The sequence below is a fragment of the Scyliorhinus torazame genome, chromosome 6 (assembly GCF_047496885.1).
Source record: "Scyliorhinus torazame isolate Kashiwa2021f chromosome 6, sScyTor2.1, whole genome shotgun sequence".
Classification (NCBI taxonomy): domain Eukaryota; kingdom Metazoa; phylum Chordata; class Chondrichthyes; order Carcharhiniformes; family Scyliorhinidae; genus Scyliorhinus; species Scyliorhinus torazame.
The window spans coordinates 236,700,154-236,721,796 of NC_092712.1; the positions used below are offsets into that span (position 1 = coordinate 236,700,154).

The 21,643-nt window shown below is 41.8% G+C and overlaps 1 protein-coding gene across 4 annotated transcripts in view; it reads left to right on the forward strand.

Moving 5' to 3' along the window:
• Positions 1-21,643, forward strand: part of LOC140425341 (lysophosphatidylcholine acyltransferase 1-like) — a 260,484-nt gene that overhangs the window by 202,256 nt on the left and 36,585 nt on the right. For 3 of the 4 annotated variants that reach the window (XM_072509500.1, XM_072509503.1, XM_072509501.1), the window contains exons 11-12: positions 706-859; positions 16,523-16,621. In XM_072509500.1, the coding sequence (XP_072365601.1) occupies positions 706-859; positions 16,523-16,621 (253 nt within the window). The remainder of the gene's footprint in view (positions 1-705; positions 860-16,522; positions 16,622-21,643) is intronic. The other variant, XM_072509502.1, reaches the window with a different exon arrangement.

Consider the following 21,643-nt stretch of genomic DNA (forward strand, 5'->3'; position numbering starts at 1 on the left):
CAAGAAAGGCCCTCTTCTTAAAAAATCTTCATTCTCAACTGTTTCCCCATCTCCCCAAACCAGTCCACTCCGAAGTATGCCCCATTTCCACTCAGAACCTCTCTGCACCTCATCTTGCACCCCATCTTTCCACCCCACCCCTTCGATTTTGTGGTTAAAATAGCTTTATTAGATAACTTTTGAGAATTTTTCATTAAAACACTTCACTCACTTGTGGTATTTGGCTCACCATCATCACAGTGAGTTTCCCTGAGCAAATTATACTCCACAAAAAAAAACAGTTAGAACATAGAACATAGAACAATACAGCGCAGTACAGGCCCTTCGGCCCACGATGTTGCACCGAAACAAAAGCCATCTAACCTACACTATGCCATTATCATCCATATGTTTATCCAATAAACTTTTAAATGCCCTCAATGTCGGCGAGTTCACTACTGTAGCAGGTAGGGCATTAGGTTGCGGATTTTTAAAAATCTGATTTAATTCAAAATTTGGAGACCTCAAAATAGCATATGCATTCAGTAGTGACCTCACCATATTCCAGTATTTACGAATATAATTTACTGTTGATAAGCTGAAAATGTTAGGTGATTGTCATAAATAGAAAATACATCGTCACTGTCCGTCACATAAATAGAAAATACATCGTTAACTTTGAAATTAGCACTTGAGTGGTGATAATGATTTTATTTACAATTTCAGTTTAAAGCCTGATAGAGTTGAAAAAGAATTGGATAAACTTGCAGAAAGTGCCAAAAAAGTGAAAGGAGAACGGATGACTCTGGAGACGTTTGCTGATTATTTGAAGTTGCCAATTTGTGATGCATTAACAGATATGTTTGTACTTTTTGATGAGGTAAGTTATATTGGCAATAAATGTGAATCTGTATTAATACTGGATGAGGTTCAATGGGCATATAATTATATAAATAATGCCTCTGATATACTGTACCAGCATATTACCAGTTAATGAATGTATTGTGCTTTTATAAATGAACACATTTATCTTTCCTTATATTTAAATGTTGTCACCCCCTCCACTAACCCAGACATGGCTTTGTACATAGAAAGTAGAAACAGGGGGAGGCCATTCGGCCCTTCGAGCCTGCTCCACCATTCACTTTGATCATAGCTGATCATCAAGTTCAGTATCCTGATCCTGTCATTCTCACCACCCCCCTCCCCCCCATATCCCTTGATCCTTTAGCCCCTAGAGCTATATCTAATTGAAATTACACAATGTTTTCGACTCAACCACTTTCTGTCATAGCGAATTCCACCGATTCACGACTCCAGGTGAATAAATTTCTCCTCACTTCAGTCCTAAAAGGTTTACCCATTAGCCTCAATCTATGACCCCTAGTTTTGGATTCTTTCTGAATTATAGAATCCCTACAGTACAGAAGGAGGCCATTCGGCCCATCAAGTCTGCACTGACCCTGTGAAAGACCACCCTATCTAGGCCCAATCCCCCACCTTTTCCTGAAAGCCCACTCTAAGGGGCAATTTAGCAAGGCCAATCCACCTAACCTGCACCTCTTTGGACTGTGGGAAGAAACCAGAGCACCCGGAGGAAACCTACGCAGACACTGGGAGAATGTGCAAATTCCACAGTCACCTGAGGTCAGAATCGAACCTGGGTCCCTGGCGCTGTGAGACAGCAGTGCCATCCACTGCCACCTTGCTGAGATCGACCCTGTCTAATCCAGTTAGAATTTTATAAGTTGCTATGAGATTCCCCCCTCACTCTTCTAAACTTCAATGGCTATAATACTAATCGATTTTGTCTCTCTTCATATGACAGTCCCGCCATCCCAGGAATCAGCCTGGTAAACCTTTGCTGCACTCCCTCCATAGCAAGAACACCCTTCCTCAGATAAGGACACCAAAACTGCACACACTGCTCCAGGTGTGGCCTCACCCATGCCCTATACAATTGCAGTAAAACATCTCTATTCCTGTACTCAAATCTTGTTGCCAACATACCATTAGCCTTCTTTACTGCCTGATCTGCCTGTGCGCTTACTTTCAGCAACTGATGCACAAGGACACCAAGGTCTCGCTGAGTATCCACCTCTCTAAATTTACACCCATTCAAATAATAATCTGCCTTCCTATTTTTGCCACCAAAGTGGATAACCCCTCATTTATCCACATTATACTGCATCTGCCATGCATGTGTCCATTCTCCAAATCCGACTGAAGCATCTCTGCATCCTCCTCACAGCTCACCCTCCCACCCAACTTTGTATCATCTGCAAATTTGGAGATGATACACTTAGTTCCCTCGTTAAAATCATTAATGTGAACAGATGAGGTCCTAGCACAGTTCCCTGCGGTACCTCACTAGTCACTGCCTGCCAATCATAAAAAGATCCATTTATTCCAATGTTTGCTTCCGTCTGCCAACCAGCTTTCTATCCATCTCAAGACACTACCTGCAATCGCATGCGCTTTAACTTTACATAGTAATCTGCTATGTGAGACCTTGTCCAAAGCCTTCTGAAAGTCTAAATAAACCCCATCCACCGGTTCTCCCTGGTCAACTCTACTAGTTACATCTTCAAAGAATTCGAAGTAGATTTGTCAAGCATGATTTCCCTTTCATAAATCCATGCTGGCTTTGACTGATTATACCACTGTTTTCCAAATGCTGTGCTATGAAATCCTTGATAATGGACTCTAGTAACTTCCCTACCACTGATGTTAGGCTCACTGATCTATAGTGCCCTGTTGTGTCTCTATCTCCCTTTTTGAATAATGAAGTTATATTGGCTACCCCTCCAATCTGTAGGAACCATTCCAGAGCCCAAAGAATTTTGAAAAAATGACCGCAAATGGAGCGACTATTTCTAGGGCTACTTCCTTAAGTACTCTGGGATGAAGATTACCAGGCTCTGGAAATCTACCCGCCTTCAATCCCCTACCCCTCTGGTATATTATTCATGTCTTCCTTTGTGAAGCTAGAAGCAAAGTACAAATTTAGTTCCTCAGCCATTTCTTTCTTCCCCCATTATGAATTCCCCCGTTTCTGACTGTAAGGGGCCTACATTTGTTTTTATGACCTCAAATAGAGGGTAAGTTGGCATCCTTGAATGATGTTGGTCCCAACTACTCAATTGGAAATATATGCCCCTAGGAAACATTGGAGGCAAGCTGGTGAAAATGGCCGATTGTTGCTGTCAGTGGCTGTGTCTAGCTTCAGTTATGTATTAAATATGATTGTCCTGACACTCTATTTATCCAACTGCTCACCTGGACACTGTAAACCATCCTCTGCCATGCAAGTGTAATAATGTCTGCAGATGTGATTGCTGATATCTAAAGACTGTTAAACTTACTGTTATGCTCATGCATAATATGACTGGCCACATTTACTGTGCAAGACATTCTGAAGAATGTACTTTTAAGGAATCATCCACCATTACAGTTAAACAGGCTTTTGTACACCATATTTATGCCATTGAGATTAATGTAACAATCTACCTTGAAAATTTTGGGCTTCTACAAATTAAATTACATGCACTTCCTCTGAAATGTAGCTCTGAGGGTAAAGGTGTCTGAACACAGCTGGTGCATTTTGATCTACTTGCTGTCCTTCCACTGGTCTTCTGTTTTTGACTTGAAAATGCTTCCCATTCATGCATTCCAGTTGGAGAAATCATTAGTCACACTAAAGGAGCTGTAACAGGAAAGATAGCAACAAAATTACAGCAAGGTTTTGTGAACACCAAAGTGGAAGCATCGAACCCGGGTCCCTGGCGCTATGAGGCAGCAGTGCTAACCACTGTGCCGCCGCTACATAGAAGTTTAATAGTTCATCTATGATTGCTCAGTTCGAACTAAAATAGACTGCCTTTCACCTCTCAACCCCATTAGCTCTCTCCAGTGCTGACTTAGTTTCTTTGATCAATATTGCTACTTCATTTTTTCTGAATACTTTCAGCCAACATATGGCTCTCTTAAAATTATATAACTATATTACAAATGAAATTGATGTTAATGTATGTCATCTATTACATGCTCAATTCTCTTATCTACAGGTGGGGTCTCTTATGGGGGGGGCATTTGTGGAACAATGATTATGATATCATCAGACTTGGAATAGTTAGGGACAAGGACATGATACAGTCATCCGTAAAAATACTTAACTGTAGAAAGGCTGACTTCCGTGATCTCCAAATATTCATAGGTAATGCAGTAATAGGAGCAACAGTCGGCCATTCAGTCTCTTGAGCCTGCTCTGCCATTCAATGAGATCATGACTGATCTGTGTCCTAACTCCATATAACCTGCCTTTCGCCTATATCCCTTAACACCTAATGCAACAATGGGCGTGATTTCTTGCAAACCGCGAAACTAGGGAAGTACAGAGGGCTTTACACTAAATATTGTGGTGGGGGTGATGGTTCTGGAAAGGAGGTGCGTAGTCTTACAAGGCAAAAGGATATGGCAGCATTGCAATGATTAGGTAATGGTATCTGAGTATGACAGGAAGGCACAGAGTGTACAAACATAACGCATCAAATAAGGTCAAAGGGGGAAAGAATGGTAAAAGCTAAATTAATGGCTCTTTATTTATCAGCACGTAATATTCGGCACAAAATAAATGAATTAACGACACAAATTGAGGTTAATGGCTATGATCTTCTAGCCATTACAAAGACATGGTTACAAGGAGATCAAAGCTGAGAACTAAATATGATGTGGAGATGCCGGCGTTGGACTGGGGTGAGCACAGTAAGAAGTTTTACAACACCAGGTTACACCAGGTTAAAGTCCAACAGGTTTGCTTCGAATCACTAGCTTTCGGAGCACTGCTCCTTCCTCAGGTGAATACTGAGGGTGATGATTCACCTGAGGAACGAGCAGTGCTCCGAAAGCTAGTGATTCAAAACAAACCTGTTGGACTTTAACCTGGTGTTGTAAGACTTCTTACTGAGAACTAAATATTCAGGGGTATGTGACTTTTCATAAGGACAGGCAGGAAGGAAAGGGTGGTGGGGTAGCTTTGTTAATATGAGATAAAATAAAAATGATAGCAAGACATTATCTTAATCGGAAGATGTAGAATCCAAATGGTGGAGGTGAGAAATAATGAGGGGAAGAAGAAGTAGTCCCCTAACAGTACGGATACTGTAAGACAGAGTAAATCAGGAGATCATGAGGGCATGTAAAAAAGGCAGTACATTAATCATGGGTGACTTTAACCGTCATGTGGACTGGAAAAATCAAATTGGCAGTGGTAGATGTGGAAGAATTCATAAAGTGTATTTGGGGCAGTTACGTAAAACAATATGTTGAGCATCCAACCTGGAATCAGGCTATTTTGGATCTGGTACTGTTTAATGAAGGAGGTGTAATAAACATCAAGGAAACAATGATCACAACATGATTGAATTTAGCTTTCAGTTTGAGAGTGAGAATCATGGACCAGAAACCACTGTGCTAAACTTAAGTAAGGATAATTATGAAGGAATGAGGGTGGGGTTGGCTGGAGTGGACTGGGAAAGGATTTAGCAGAAAAGATGGTTGATCAACAATGGCAGACATTTATGAAAATAATTCATGACTTGAAAAAAATATGTATCCCATTGGGGATTCTAGGAACTTAAGGATAATATTCAACAAAGAATAAACAGATGATTGGTAAATATTAGTGGTAGCCAGAGGATTGGGAGTTTCAAAAACCAACAAAAGATTACCAAAATAAGAGGGAGGGTAAATTAGCAAGTAATATAAAAACAGATAGTAGGAACTTTTTTAAATATATGAAAAGGAAGAGAGAGGCCAATGTGATCATATGCCCCTTAGAGAATGAGCCTGGGGAACCAGGAAAATAATAATGGCGAACCAGGAAATGGCAGAGGAGTTAAATAAATAGTCTTCATGGACGAAGATATTCATAGTAAGAAGTCTTACAACACCAGGTTAAAGTCCAACAGGTTTGTTTCGATGTCACTAGCTTTCGGAGCGCTGCTCCTTCCTCAGGTGAATGGCATCTCGTCTGGCATCTTTATATATATATATATATATATATATATATATATATAGTTTCTGGAACATACCTCTTCATTCACCTGAGGAAGGAGCAGCGCTCCGAAAGCTAGTGACATCGAAACAAACCTGTTGGACTTTAACCTCGTGTTGTAAGACTTCTTACTGTGCTCACCCCAGTCCAACGCCGGCATCTCCACATAGAAGATATTCATGGCATTCCAAACATACTGAGTAATCAAGGGGAAAAATTGAGCGGGGGGAGAAAATAAATACAATAACTATCACTAGGGAAGTTAATTGGACTAAAGGTCAGTAAGTACCCTGGGCCTGATAGATTGTATCCCAGGGTATTAAAGGATGCACTGTTCAGAATCTTCTAAGAACGTCCCAGATGACTGGAAAATTGCCAATGTAACACCCTTATTCAAAAAAGGAGGGGAAAAGCAAGAAACTATAGGCCAGTTAGCTTAGCTTCTGTCATTGGGAAAATATTAAGATTCCATTTTAAAGGATGGAATAGCAAAGCATTTAGAAATGCATACTATAATCAGGCAGAGTCCTACCTGATAAATGTATTAGAATTATTTGGTGGTAAACAGCAGGATAGATCAAGGGGAGCCAGTAGATGTAGGGCTGGATTCTCCAGCCCCCAGCCACGTGTTTCTCGGCAGTGTACTTTTTGCTGGCGGTAGGATTCTCTACTCCCGCTGCTTACAAATAGGATTTCCCATTGAAGTCACCTCATATTGCCAGGTTACCCGCAGGGGTGCGCTGCCAGCGGGAACAGTACATCCTGACTGTAATATACTTGGATTTCCAAAAAGCAATTGATCAGGTACCGCACAAAAGATAAGAATCCATGGTGTTGGGGTAGGATATCAGCATGGGTAGAGGATTGGCTAACTAACAGAAGACGGAGTTGGGATAAGTGCGGAATTTTCTTGATGGTAACCTGTGACTAGTGAAGTGCCACAAGGATCCGTGCTAGGGACACAGTTGTTTGCAATATATATATTAAATTCTTGGATGAGGGAAGTAAATGTACTATTGCCAAGTTTATGGATGACAAAATTAGGTGGGGAGGCAAGTGGTAAGGATGACAGTTTCTACTGAGGGATATAGACAGGTTGTGAGTGGACAAAAAACTTGGCAGATGGAATATCATAGAATTTACAATGCAGAAGGAGGCCATTTGGCCCATCGAGTCCGCACCGGCCCTTGGAAAAAGCACCCCACTTAAGGCCACACCTTCACCCTATCCCCATAACCGAGTAACCCCACCTAACCTTTTTGGACACTAAGGGCAATTTAGCATAGCCAATCCACCTAACCTGCACATCTTTGGACTGTGGGAGGAAACCCACGCAGACACTGGGAGAACATGCTGGCTCCGCACAGACAGTGACCCAAGCCGGGGGTCAAACCTGGGACCCTGACGCTGTGAAGCAACAGTGCTAACCACTGTGCTACCGTGCCACCCTATATAATGTAGGAAAATGTGAAGTTTATACATTTTGGTAGGAAGAATAAAGGAGCTGAATATTATTTGGGGGTCGTTGTGCATAAATCTCAAAAAGCTAGTATACAAGTTCAACAGGCAATAGGGAAGGCAAATGGAACATTCGCCTTTTATTTAAAAGTGGATGGAGTATAAAAATAGGAATGTCTTACTAAAGCTATAAGCTTCTAACTAGTTAGACCACACCTGGAATACTATGAACAGTTTTGGTTATTTTATCTCAGGAATGATATACTGGCATTGAAGGCAGTCCAGAGAAGGTTCACTAGGTTAATCCTAGGCATTGAGGAATTTTCTTATGAGGAGAGTTGAATAGTTTAGACTTGTATTCCGAAGAATTCCGTATTAGAATTCCGAAGAATGAGAGGAGGTGACCTTATTGAGACATACGTGATTTTCGGGGGGGCTTGGCAGTATAGAGGCAGAGAGGTTGTTTCCCCTTGTGGGAGAGTCTAGGACCAAAGGGCATATTCTCAGAATAAGGGGTTACCCATTTAAGACGAAGATGAGGAATTTCTTCTGAGCGTAGTGAATCTGGATTGGATTAGATTGGATTTGTTTATTGTCACGCATACTGAGGTTACAGTGTAACGTATTTTTTTGCGTGCTGCTCAAGCCAATCATTTGTACATGAAAAGAAAATACGTAATAGGGTAACACAAGGTCCACAATGTAAATTCATAGACACTGGCATTCGGTGAAGCATACAGGAGTGTAGTATTAATCAGATCCATCCATAAGAGGGTCGTGTAATAGTCTGCAGCGGGGACGAAGTTGTTTTTGAATCTGATCGTGCGTGATCTCAGACTTTTGTATCTTCTGCCCGTTGGAAGAGTGAGTAAGCTGGGTGGGAGGGGTCTTTGATTATGCTGCCTGCTTTCCCCAGGCTGCGGGAGGTGTAGATGGAGTCAATGGATGGGAGGCGGGTTCGTGTGATGGACTGGGCGGTGTTCACGACTCTGAAGTTTCTTGGGGTCTTGGGCCGAGCAGTTGCAATACCAGGCTGTGATGCAACCAGATAAGATGCCTTCTATGGTGCACCTGTAAAAGTTGGTAAGAGACAATGTGATTTGCCGAATTTACTTACTTTCCTGAGGAAGCATAGGCTCTGTTGTGCTTTCTTGGTAGTAGCGTCAATGTGGGTGGACCAGGTCAGATTTTTAGTCATGTGCACACCTAGGAATTTGAAGCTGTCGACCATCTCCACCTTGGCCCCGTTAATGCAGGCTGGGCTGTTGTACAGTACTTTGCTTTCTGAAGTCAATGACCAGCTCCTTAGTTTTGCTGGCATTGAGGGATAGATTGTTGTCGCTGCAGCACTCTACTAGGTTCTCAATCTCCCTCTTGTATTCTGACTCATCGTTGTTCGAGATTCAACCCACTGTGGTAGTGTCGTCAGCAAACTTGTAAATGGGGTTGGAGCCAGATTTTGCCACGCAGTCGTGAGTGTATAGGGAGTATAATAGGGGGCTAAGTATGCAGCTTTGCGGGACCCCGGTATTAAGGACTATCGTGGAGGAGGTGTTGTTTATTCTTACTGATTGTGGTCTATGGATCAGAAAGTCGACGATCCAGTTGCAGAGTGAGGAGCCAAGTCCTAGGTTCTGGAGCTTTGATATGAGCTTGGCTGGGATAATGATGTTGAAGGCGGAGTTATAGTCAGTAAATAGGAGTCTGATGTAGGAGCCCTTGTTGTCGAGATGCTACAGGGATGAGTGTAGGGCCAGGGAGATGGCGTCTTCAGTGGACCGGTTGCGGCGGTATGTGAATTGCAGTGGATCTAAGCATTCTGAGAGTGTGGAGTTGATGTGCCTCATGACCAATCTCTCGAAGCACTTCATTACAATTGATGTCAGGGCCACCAGATAGTAGTCATTGAGGCATGTTGCCTGGTTCTTCTTTGGCACTAGTATGATGGTGGTCTTTTTGAAGCAGGTGGAGACCTCTGAACGGAGTAGGGAGAGGTTGAGGATGTCCGCGAACACACTGCCAGCTGGTCCGCGAACACACTGCCAGCTGGTCCGCGCAGGATCTGAGTGCACATCCAGGGGCCCAGTCCGATCGGTCTCCTTCTGAGGATTCACTTTCAGAAGTCCGATCTGACTTCGGAAGTTGTGACGGTGGGTGTGTCTTGGGCTGCTGAGGCAATCAACAGCAGTTTAATGGCTTCCTGCTCAAATCGAGCATAGAATGCATTGAGTTCATCAGGGAAGGGTTCGCTGCTGCCGGAGATACTGTTCGGCTTCGCTTTATGTTGCTTAGGCCTTGCCACAACCGACGAGAGTCTGTAACGCTAGCCTGTGACTCTAGCTTGGTCTGATATTGTCTCTTGGCATCCTGGATGTCTTTGCGGAGGTCGTACCTGGATTTCCTGTACAGGTCAGGATCGCCTGACTTGGAACGCCTCAGACCTGGTCTTCAGTAGGGAGTCAATCTCCCAATTAAGCCATGGTTTGCGTTTGGGGAATGTACCTACTACTTTCTTTGGCACGCAGTTGTCTTCACATTTGCTGATGAAGTCTGTGACGGTGGTGGCATACTCGTTTAGGTTGGTTGCTGAGTTCTTAAATATGGACCAGTCTGACACTGACTGTCATGTAGGGGCTCTTCTGTTTCCTCGGACCAACACTGCACAAACTTCTTAACCGGATTCACCCGCTTAAGGTCCTGTTTATATGACGAGAGAAGGAGCACCATCTTATGGTCTGATTTTGCAAAGTGTGGTCGGGAAATCTGTGGAATTCTTTACTGCAGAATGCTGTGGAGGCCGGATCGTTACGCATGGTCAAGGCTGAGACTGACCGATTTTTAATCAGTAAAGAAATCAAGGGTCCTGGGCTTAAGGTGGTAAAATGGAGTTGAGGATTATCATTTCAGATCAGTCATGATCTCATTGAATGGCGTGGCAGACTCAATGGGCCAAATGGCCTACTTCTTCTTATGGGCAGCCTTCAAAGAGGATCTCGTTCAGACATGAAGCAAGCGCATCCTGATGGGGGGAAAGGAATATCATCAAAAACTTAGCACTCTGGCTGAATTAAAACGAGACCGAAAAAGACACCCGACAGTTTTAAAGCTAATAATACAGTAGATAATCATGTTGAATATAGAAACTCTCGAGGAGGTTTATAAAGAAAAGGAAATAAGAGTGGCACAGAGTATGAGATTGGATTAACACAACATAAAAGGTTAAGCTGAAAGTCATTTGTAAACATATAAACAGTAAAAAAAAAAAAAAATAGTCAAATGAAGAGTGGGGCAATTAATGACCAAAATGGAGATCATCTTGAAGAGGGCAGTGACCAGGAGCAAACCAATTTTGCATCTGTCTTTACGAGAGAAGAGGATGCGGGTGCGGATAAGAATACGTAAAGAGCTGTACTTAAAGATTGGCAATTCCGAAAGAAGAAATGTCAGTCACCCAGGTCAGATGGGATTCATCCTGGACTACTGAGGAAAGTAAGGGTGGAAATTGTGGAGGCTCTCGCAATAATCTTTCAGACATCCTTGAATTGTTTTCACGGTATGCAAGCTGCGCTGGCCACGCCCGCATTGATTTCCATTGAAATGTGGTGTAGATACACCCAGCGTGCAGTTGAGTGAGCTCCAGGATTTTGATCCAACGACAATGAACAAAGAGTTATGTTTCCAAGTCAGGATGTTGAGTGTCTTGGATAAATTGCCCTGAGTGTCCAAAATTGCCCTTCGTGTTGGATGGAGTTACTGGGTTATGGGGCTAGGGTGGAGGTGTGGACTTGGGTAGGGTGCTCTTTCCAAGAGCCGGTGCAGACTTGATGAGCTGAATGGCCTCCTTCTGCACTGTAAATTCTATGATTCTATGTAAGGTGGTTGGGTCCAGGACACAATTATGAGGATCTCCTGCAGTGATGTCCTGGGACTGAGATGATTGACCTCCAACATGCACAATCATCTTCCTTTGTGCCAGGTTTGAATCCAATCAGCAAAGAGTTTCCCTTGACCCCCATCCCATCCCAGATTCTCATTGACTCCAGTTTCGCGAAAGCTCCTTGATGTTAAACTTGGACAAAGCTGCCTTAATATCAAGGGCAGTCACTTTCACCTCATTGAGCTCTTTTATCCATGTTTGAACTAAGGCTGTATGTGTTGAGTTTGTTAGCTGAGTGACCCTGGTGGAGCCCAAATGGAGCATTAGTGAGCTAGTTATTGCTGAGTGGCTCTGGTGGAACCCAAATGGAGCATCAGTGAGCTAGTTATTGCCTTCTATCACTTTACTGATGTTCAAGAGTAGACTAATGGTGCTGTAATGGCAGTGTTAGATTTGTCTGCTTTTTGTGTACAGGACCTACCTGGGCAATCTTCCACATTGTCAGGTAGTTGTAGCTGTACTAGAACAGCATGGCTAGGGACATGGCAAGTTCTGGAGCACGTCTTCAATACTATTGCTGAGATATTGTCAGGCCCTCTGCGGTATCCTGTGTCTTCAACCGTTTTGTGATATCACACGGAGTGAATCGAATTGGCCAAAGATTGGCTTCTGTGATGCTGAGGTCGAGGTGGATCATGCATTTGACACTTCTGCCCAAAGATTGTTGCGATTGCATATAAAAACATAAGAACTAGAAGCAGGAGTAGGCCACCTGGCCCCTCGAGCATGCTCCACCATTCAATGAGATCATGGCTGATCTTTTGTGGACTCAGCTCCACTTTCCGGCCTGAACACCATAACTCTTAATCCCTTTATTCTTCAAAAAACTATCTATCTTTATCTTAAAAACATTTAATGAAGGAGCCTCTACTGCTTCACTGGGCAAGGAATTCCATAGATTCAGAACCCTTTGGGTGAAGAAGTTCCTCCTAAACTCAGTCCTAAATCTACTTCCCCTATGGGTGGTGTCAGATGACCAGCGGATTGCAAATTTACACCCAAAATTTGCAGCCTTTTTTTAAAAAACGTAGAGGAGAGATAAACCTGGCAACAACAGTTCAGTCAGTCTCCGGTCAATGGTGGGGAAACTTTTGAGACAACAATTCGGCACAAAATTAGTAGGCACCTGGGACAGTATGGGCTCATAAATGAAAGGCAGCACGGAATCATTAGAGGCAATTATTAGAGGCAAAATCTGTTTGATTAACTTGACCAAGTTTGTTGAAGTAATGGAAAGAGTGGTTGATGGTAGTGCAATTGATGATGTGCACATGGACTTTCAAAAGCCATTTGACAACTCGTGAACTACTGTGTTATAGCCCAGTTTGGAAAAATAAAGCCAATGGATAAAAGAGAGTGACAACATGGATTTGAAAAGAAAACTCAAGAGGTATGGCTATATGGATTGAAACAGTTCACTCCTGGCATCATGATTTGTTATGTTGTAGGTGTAACATAAGCGGCTTCCTTGTGGTGCACTTGACAAAGGAAGGTTCAGACGTGGAGATAACTTCAACACGTTTATGAAACTATTTACACTTCTATTACTCGGGTTCGACACTACTGCTAATCCTACTATCGCTACCCAGACTGACTAACCAGTTGCTGCAATCCACGTGGTGGGTGTAATATTGAATCAACCCTGTGTCTGTACTCACTGACTGTTTCCACTGGAAAGAGGCAGATCATGTGTGTGGTGTCCTTTATATATGGGTTGGTGTAATGCCCACCTGTGATCGTGTCACCTCCTTGTGTATCGTGAATGTCTATTGGTCGTGTCCTATCTACTTGATCTATTGGTTGAGTGTGTGTGTGATGTCTCTTGTGCTCCCTCTAGTGTCTAGCTAGCCTACATGTATTTACATTGATGCACATCACCACACAGTGGTGAATAGTTGGTTTACAGATTGGAGGAAAGTATGTTGTGTTCCCTGTGAATCAGCATTGGGACCACTGCTCTTTTTGATATATCAAGAAGATCTGATCTTTTGCAGTGACGTGTAAAGTGGTGCATTTTTTGTAGGAAGACTGAGAAGATGCAATAGGAACTATATAGCACAATTTTAAACCTGTTGCTTGAGGAATAATCTGCATAAATATTAGAAGGTGACAGGACTAGTTGAGACGGTTGTTAAAAGATGCATAAAACAATGGCTGGGTCTCAGCTGCACCACTGTTAAATTTTGGTCAGCATGCTTTAAAGAAGGATGCCAATACCTTGGATAGGGTGCAGAAGAAAATTACTAGAACCTTGCCGGTGATGAGGAACTTTGTCTATGTGGCGAGACTGGAGAAGCTGAGCTTATTCTCCTTGCAGCAGAAACGACTAGAAGGAGATTATGTTCAAAATCATAAATTACTTGACGAATGAGAGGAAACTGTTTTTGTTGGCAGAAGGACTAGTAACCCAAGAACACCAATTGAATGTAATTGGCAAAAGCAGGTGACATGAGAAAATTATTTTTATACTATAATTAGCAAACTGAAAGGCGCTGATTCAAAAGAATGGTGGAAGCAGGGTCTGTAACTTTCTGAAGGGAATTGAATAAATACTTACGGGAAACATTTACATGGCTATGAGAAAAGAGAAAGAGAGCGAGGCATTAGTTATGGATTGCTCTACCAAAGAGCCAGCATAAGCATGATGGACTGAATAGCCTCCTGTGCTGTATAATTCTTTTTTTTCCTAGTTTTTCTTTAAGTTTAGAGTACTCAATAATTATTTTCCAATTAATGGGCAATTTAGCGTGGCCAATCCAATTAACCTGTACAGCTTTGAGTTGTGGGAGTGAAACCCACGCAGACACGGAGAATGTGCAAATTTCACACGAACAGTGACCTGGGGCCGGGATCGCACCTGGGTCCTCAGAGCCATAGGTAGCAATGCACCTGTGCTGTATAATTCTGATTCTACCTTGCATTTACCTTCTATGTTTTACCATCTGTCTTATAATTTCCTGTTAATTAATCAAGAACAGTTTGGTGCCAAATTGCTGCATCTATTTTGTCATTCATAGAATTGTCATTTGATTTCAGTGGATTTTTGCTACAGTACCCAAGGTATACAACCAATATTACTCCACACTTCAAGCCAGGCAGATTCCCATGAAGGGAAAGGACTGTAGTTGAATCACTCTGGATTTCTCTTGTACATCTTTTAGAAGCTAGTTGCAAATTACCACATTGAAAAATATTGCCTGACTGCATCGCAATAGAATTGTGTGTAGGAAGATGGAATTTTTTTTTTTAATCACTTGCCGTCCCAAGTAAGTTTTAATTACCTTTCATCTCCCTGGGTAATTAGTTGCCCGTGAAAATTCTGCCACTGTTAAGTGATCGAAAAATACATGCAGGATTAGAATCAAATTCCTCTAATTTGGGGCAGCATGGTAGCACAAGTGGATAGCACTGTGGCTTCACAGCACCAGAGTCCCAGGTTCGATTCCCTGCTGGGTCACTGTCTGTGCGGAGTCTGCACGTTCTCCACGTGTCTGCGTGGGTTTCCTCCGGATGCTCCGGTTTCCTCCCACAGTCAGGTTAGGTGGATTGGCATTGATAAATTGCCCTTAGTGACCAAAAAAGCTTAGGAGGGGTTATTGGGTTACGGGGATAGGGTGGAAGTGAGGGCTTAAGTGGGTCGGTGCAGACTCGATGGGCCTGAATGGCCTCCTTCTGCACTGTATGTTCTATGTTCTCTTTCCCCTTGCAAAAGCAAACATAGACTTAATCAAATCCATATATTTATGCCCATTAACTGACAGAATTTATTTTTAAGGATGTAGTCAACAATCTGGAGTTTGCGAGGACTTCCAGTTGCGGCATTGCGGAGCTAAGTCGTACGATCGGCAGCTCCTGTCAGAAACTGACTTTTGGGCTCTTTTGAGGGGCCCCAACGGCATTTGTTTGACAGTTTCCAGTGGATGAAGGTGACAGTACGGTTCCCCAGAACTGTGTGGATTGGACCAGGAGTGGAGCGGTCAAAAAAGTGATTTTGGTGCAGCGAAAAGTGCGAGGGAGGAGAAGCAAGATGGCGGCGGGTGGAGGCCAAGCAGCATGGGCGCTATGCTCGCAGGAGCAGCAGGAGTTCCTCAAGCGCTGCTTTGCGGACCTGAAGGCAGAGCTGCTGGAGCCGATGAAGGCATCGATTGACAAGCTGGTCGAGACCCAGAAGGCCCAAGGGGCGGCGATCCGGGAGGTGCAGCAAAAGGCCTCGGAGAACGAGGATGAGATCTTGGGCCTGGCGGTGAAGGTGGAGGCGCACAAGGCGCTGCACAAGAAGTGGCAGGAAATGTTTGAGGACATGGAGAATCGGTCAAGGAGGAAGAATCTTCGGATTCTGGGTCTCCCGGAGGGAGTGGAGAGGTCGGATGCCGGGGCATACGTGGTCACGAGGCTTAACAATCTGGGATTTACATACAGAATACAAGTTGTGATTCATTGACTTAAAATAAAGTAGTTAACTTATGATCAGCATATTTGATGGCTTAATTTTGTGGCATCTGACTTTTTGTGAGAAATCCTTTAAATTTAGGCATAATTTTAATTTATTCTGTGGCAATTTGTCATAGTTTCCCCTGTGTGTACCAGAGTTATTGTACTATTCCGTTAATGAGTGAGGGTGGAGATAAACAGGCTGAAGTACAAATTTCCTACAACAATAGTTTTTTTTAATCGGAACTGTAATCGGGGAATAGTTGGTGTGGAAATTAATTGTAATAGTTTAAAAAGCCTTGGTCATGGAGTGCCGAGTCATATGTCACAAATCCAAATGGTTTAAGCAAATCTAGGGTAATTACAGAATTTGTTGTGAATAAACCATAGATTATTAAGTGATGTAAAGCCTTCAAATGAATCTTGGGATAAGTATTGTTTCTGGTTATTGCAGAGATGTCTGAGAGTGATTCTTCGCAATATATCAGTATGATTGAGTAGCATATAGCACCCTCTGCTGTCTTCAATTTAGAACCCAATTGCAGTTCATGTTAATGGCTACGTTTCACATAATGATAAAATTAGTTAAGTGTTTAATCCTCCTCATCAGGTTTTGTAGACTTGTGTCCCAGTTTATTAAACTTAATTATTTCTGTTTTCAGAATGAAAATGGAACAATTGATATCAGGGAGTACGTGATTGCTTTATCTGTAGTGTCAAGACCATCTAAAACACATGAAACTATTAAGTTGGCATTTAGGGTGAGTATCATTGCACAGTGAATACTTGTCAATTTTAATGGACTTGCAATCAAAAGTAATTGTCCATAGCATAATTTTATGAAGCTGATTGAAATGATCAGTTTTTGGCTCCTGTATCAATGTACCTTCTGATATGATTGGAGCAAAACATGTTCAATCCAAAATTAATCAGTCTCTTGAAATTTTGCAAAACTTTTCCATTTAGCCTTGAAAAAAGGAACATTTATGCTGCAACAATTAATATATTCTACGGTAGTTTCATCTTATGAATAATTTGAGTTTAATATTTATGCTTATGTTATGATGTGCAAAGAGTAATATAACAGAGCACCAGACAAGATAATTTGACCAGTCAAGCCCAAGCTTCCACAGATCTTAGACAATGAACTCTGTCAAAGCGCTACCCAGCTACGTTTTTTCCTATGAAGGAAATCTCTGGGAGGGAAATATTCCTGCTTCTAAAGGTAATTGCCCAAACTTCCAGGATATTTAACCTTGCAAACTCCATTTTTAACCCTGGTTGGTTTGCCTTGCAAAGTTGACAATCCATGACTGGAGAACCACTAGAATCATGTGCCATGGAGCATTTGATTACCTATACTTATCATAGCCTGCAGTCCTATTCAGAATCCAATAATTTCCCAAACCTTTTTTAAAAAGTTAATTTATTTTAATTAACTGCTTGTGCTGATGTTTGTTCCATGTTAAAATAAAAATTGCTTTCTTGGGGACAATTGTTCTAACCTTAATCTTGCCAGCTTTTCTGCTTGTAGCTGTAATCGTGCTCCATCAGTGCATGCCATACAGGCTGGCAACCTACATCTAAGTTGCCTGTGCAACTATGCATTTTAAAGCCTTGGAATATATCCCTTTATCTGTTTAAAGGTAGCGGAGGGTTCATGTGAGGGAAGATTTAGAAATTTAAAGGGAAATTACAAGTCAATAATACACGGTAGGTATATTGGTAATGATGACCTTAATGTTACGGAAAGAGACGGTATACAAACCGACAAGTGCACCAACAAATATTATAATCTTTATTGTCACAAGTAGGCTTACATTACATCACTGCAATGAAGTTACTGTGAAATGCCCCTAGTCACCACATTCTGGCACCTGTTGGGGTACACAGAGGGAGAATTCAAAATGTCCAAATGACCTATCAGCACATCTTTTGGGACTTGTGGGAGGAAACCGGAGCACCCGAAGGAAGCCCACAAAGACTGGGAAATGTGCAGACTCCGCACAGACAGTGACCCAAGCGGGAATCAAACCTGGGACCCTGGAGCTGTGATGCAACAGTGCTACCCACTGTGCTATCATGCTGCCCTTATAAAATAGAGTCAAAGTAAGAAAAAATGGTAACCAAAATAGAATTCACGGCTCTTTATCTGAATACGTTGAGCATTCGTAACAAGGTAAATGAAGTTGCTGAAGATATAGTAGATGTATTGGTAAGAACCTTTCAAACTCCTTAGATTCTGGAAAGGCACTAGCTGATTGGAAAACTGCAAATGAACCTCCATTCAAGAAAGGAGGGGGACCAAAAGCAGGAAACTATAGGCCAGTTAGCCTAGTGTCAGTCATTGTGAAAAATGCTGGGATCCATAATTAAGGATATAATCGCAGGACATTTAGAAAATCATAATCCAGTCGAGCCAGCATGGCTTTGTAGTTTTTGACAAATGTATTGGAGTTCTTGAGGATATAATGAGCAAGGTGCATAAAGGTGAACTATATAGGCAGTGTGGATTTGGATTTCCAAAAGGCATTCAATAAAACGTTCGTACATAAGATAAGAGCTCATGATGTTGCGGGTGTAATATATTAGCACGATTAGAGGACCGGCTAGCTAACAGGAAACAGTTGTGCCGAACAGATCATTTTCAAGTTGGTAAACTGTAACTAATTGAGTTCCAACTGGATCAGTGCTGGGTCCTCAACTGTTTAAATCAAAATTCATGACTTGGATGAAGGGACTGTATGTATTGTAATCAAATTTGCTGTCATTACAAATATAGTTAGGAAAGCAAGTTGTAAGGTGGACACTAAAGAGTCTGCAAAGGGATATAGATAGATTAAGTCGGCAAAAATTTGGAAAATGGAGTATAATGTGAAAAGTATAATGTGGTTGTCCACTTGGCTGGAAGAATAGAAAAGCAGAATATTTGGTGAAGGGAGACTGCACAATGCTGTGTCACAGAGGGATCTGGATGCCCTCGTATAAAATCGTTAGCATGCAATTACAGCAGGAAATTAGGAAGTCAAATTTCAGGTTTGCCTTTATTGCAAAGGTCATGGAGTAGAAAGTAGGAAAGGCATGTTTCAGCTGTGAAGAACACTGGTGTGTTCTCACCTCAAATACTGGACTCCTTACTTAGGAAGGATATACATGCATTGGAGGCAGGTCATAGATGGTCTACTAGATTGAATCTTGGAATAAAAGGGTTGTCTTGTGAGAAATTGTTGAGCAGGTTTGGCCCACATTCATTGGAGTTGGGGCAATGAGCCTAATCTTATTGAAACAAAGATTCTGAAGGAACTTGAGATTGTAGATGCTGAGGATGTTTCCCCTCGTGACGGAATTTTGAAGCAGGGGCCTGAGTTTAAAACAAGTGTCTCCCATTTAAGACCGAAATGAGGAGGAATTTCTTCTCTGAGGGTGATTAAACTTAAGAAGTCACTACCCCAGAGAACAGTAGAGGCTGTATCATTGATTCCCTTATAGTTTAGAATCTGTATAACTCCACCTCTAATTTATTCAAAGGTTATCGAGGGTGGACAGAAAAGTGGAGTTATGGTCGCAATCAGCTATTGACTAGGGGAGCAGGCCTGAGAGGCCAAATGGCTGCTTCCTGCTTCTAATTCTTATGTTCTTATTGCCTTACACTTTCATGTGCACGAAAATCCAATTGTCATTCTCTAGCTCATCAGCTTACTGGTCCATGTGTACTTGAATGTGACGAGTGTCCTTTTATAGCAGTGAAGATCAGGAGATACAAAACAGATCTTGCAGAACTTCATCAACTACTTCCCCAATGGTGCTGATTCCACCCCCACCCCCCTAATTAGTATCTGCTGCTGTCTTTTCAAAAGGCAATTTTCAATCGGACTTGCTTGTTTCTCAACAATTACTTTAGCTCCTCATGAAACTAATCTAATCTCTTCTGAAAATCACAATTATGTTTACTAATAGCACTCATCATGTAATTTTGTTTCTTCTTTAAAGAATTCCACTTCATTCGCAGGCATGACCCATGACTTAAATCTAAATTGTCTACAACTTTGTTTCTGCACACTTTAGAAGAGCACTAAAGATGATGTTGTAAAATACTTTTGTCCATTTTCTTCTCTGACATTGTTAAGCTTGTCTGAATTCTTTTCGAATAGAAGCCGTGTTGTTCCTTCTCAAATTGAGCTATTTAAAATGCTTACTCTAAACTCCTTTCTTTCTATAACTCCTTCACAGGAGACTTGCTAAAACAAAGACAAGCCTGCATGCAAGTGGGGGACATGTTTAAATAATTTCAGTGGGGGAATCTGTTTCTCTCTGCAATTGATATGCACAGTTTCAACCAATCATACTCCTAGTCTATAGAGAGTAAACACACTTTAATTAAGGACTAGCCATTAGCCTTTTTTATTGTGTCCTGGAGTTTTGTACTTTAAACCAGTTTCTATCCTGTTTTGATTTAATTTCCTTGTCCTGTTGAATTTGGTTATAGAAGCACTTTATCTTTAAGAAAATAGAGATCCTCACTTAAAGCCACACTTCAACAATTTATGAAACAATGTTTGGGTCAGTATAAGACCTTTTATTGCTGCTTTCTAAGTTCTTGAATAGCCCCTTTAACGTTCTGCCAATTTGCCTCAATAAATCCAGTTCTGTTTTTCACTTGATGCATGTGTTGCTCACTAATACAGCTAAATTCATTCCACAGAGATTGAATCTTCCCTAACAATCACATCTCTTGTCAATTTATTTCCTCCCATCAAGTCCTGCAGCATCTTAACCGAGCATCATTGCAATATTTACAATTTATCAACTAAAGAGTTGATCATATATTTCGGTAAGCTGTTGTTTAGCTCCATTTGTCCTCTAAATTCTGCAACCCCAAATGTTTCAATGTTGACTTTAACAGCAATACAATTGCGCTATTCGGTTCCATCAAAATTGAGGCAATAAATGTACGGACATCCATATTGAACGTGATGCACAGACAGAAATTCATTCCATAATTGTGACATTTGAACAACTATTCACAAAGTCACAGATAAGAAAGGCTATTCATTTACCCTGAAAGACCTTCAGAGTTACCCACCTTAAATGGTCCCAGTATAATCATCCCAACTGGAAGTCTGTTTCAATTAATAATTTTTGTGAAGAAATTAGTGACATGGGTCCTAAATTACAATTTTTCTAATTTGAACCTGCAATGCTTTGTCCTACTTGTTATAGTTAGTGTTGCAGGGTTAGCATTTTCTGTACTGTTTATTAATTTGCATTGCTTTATAAAATCCCATCTTAATTGAGTCCTTTCGAGGCTGAGAGCAACAACTTACATTCTATAACACCTTTAACATCATAAAATGGCCCAAGCTGGTTCTCATCTCCTAACCTATCAAAAGCTGACAACAAGCCAAAGCAGGAGATAATAGTAAGTAAAGTTTAAAGAGGAGAGTGAGATTTGGGAGGGAATGTCATAGCACAGAGCCTAGATAAGCAGACACCATTACTAATGGTGGGGTGAAGTAAGTTGAGGATGATTGTTTAAGAAATGTAGGGTGGGGTAGGAACAAAAGAGGAGACGGCAAGACAGAAATAGGGTGGGGGGTGGTCAAGGCCATGAAGGGCTGTACTGGTATCAGAAGTTTAAAATTGAGACATTCAGACTCAAAGCTAATGTGTGACGATGAGCACAGGGTTATAGGTGAATCAGCTTTGGTGTTAGTTAGGGTACGGCCAGCAGAATATTGGGTAAGCTTAAGCTAAGGAAAAGTGACAGATGGGTGGCTTAATTT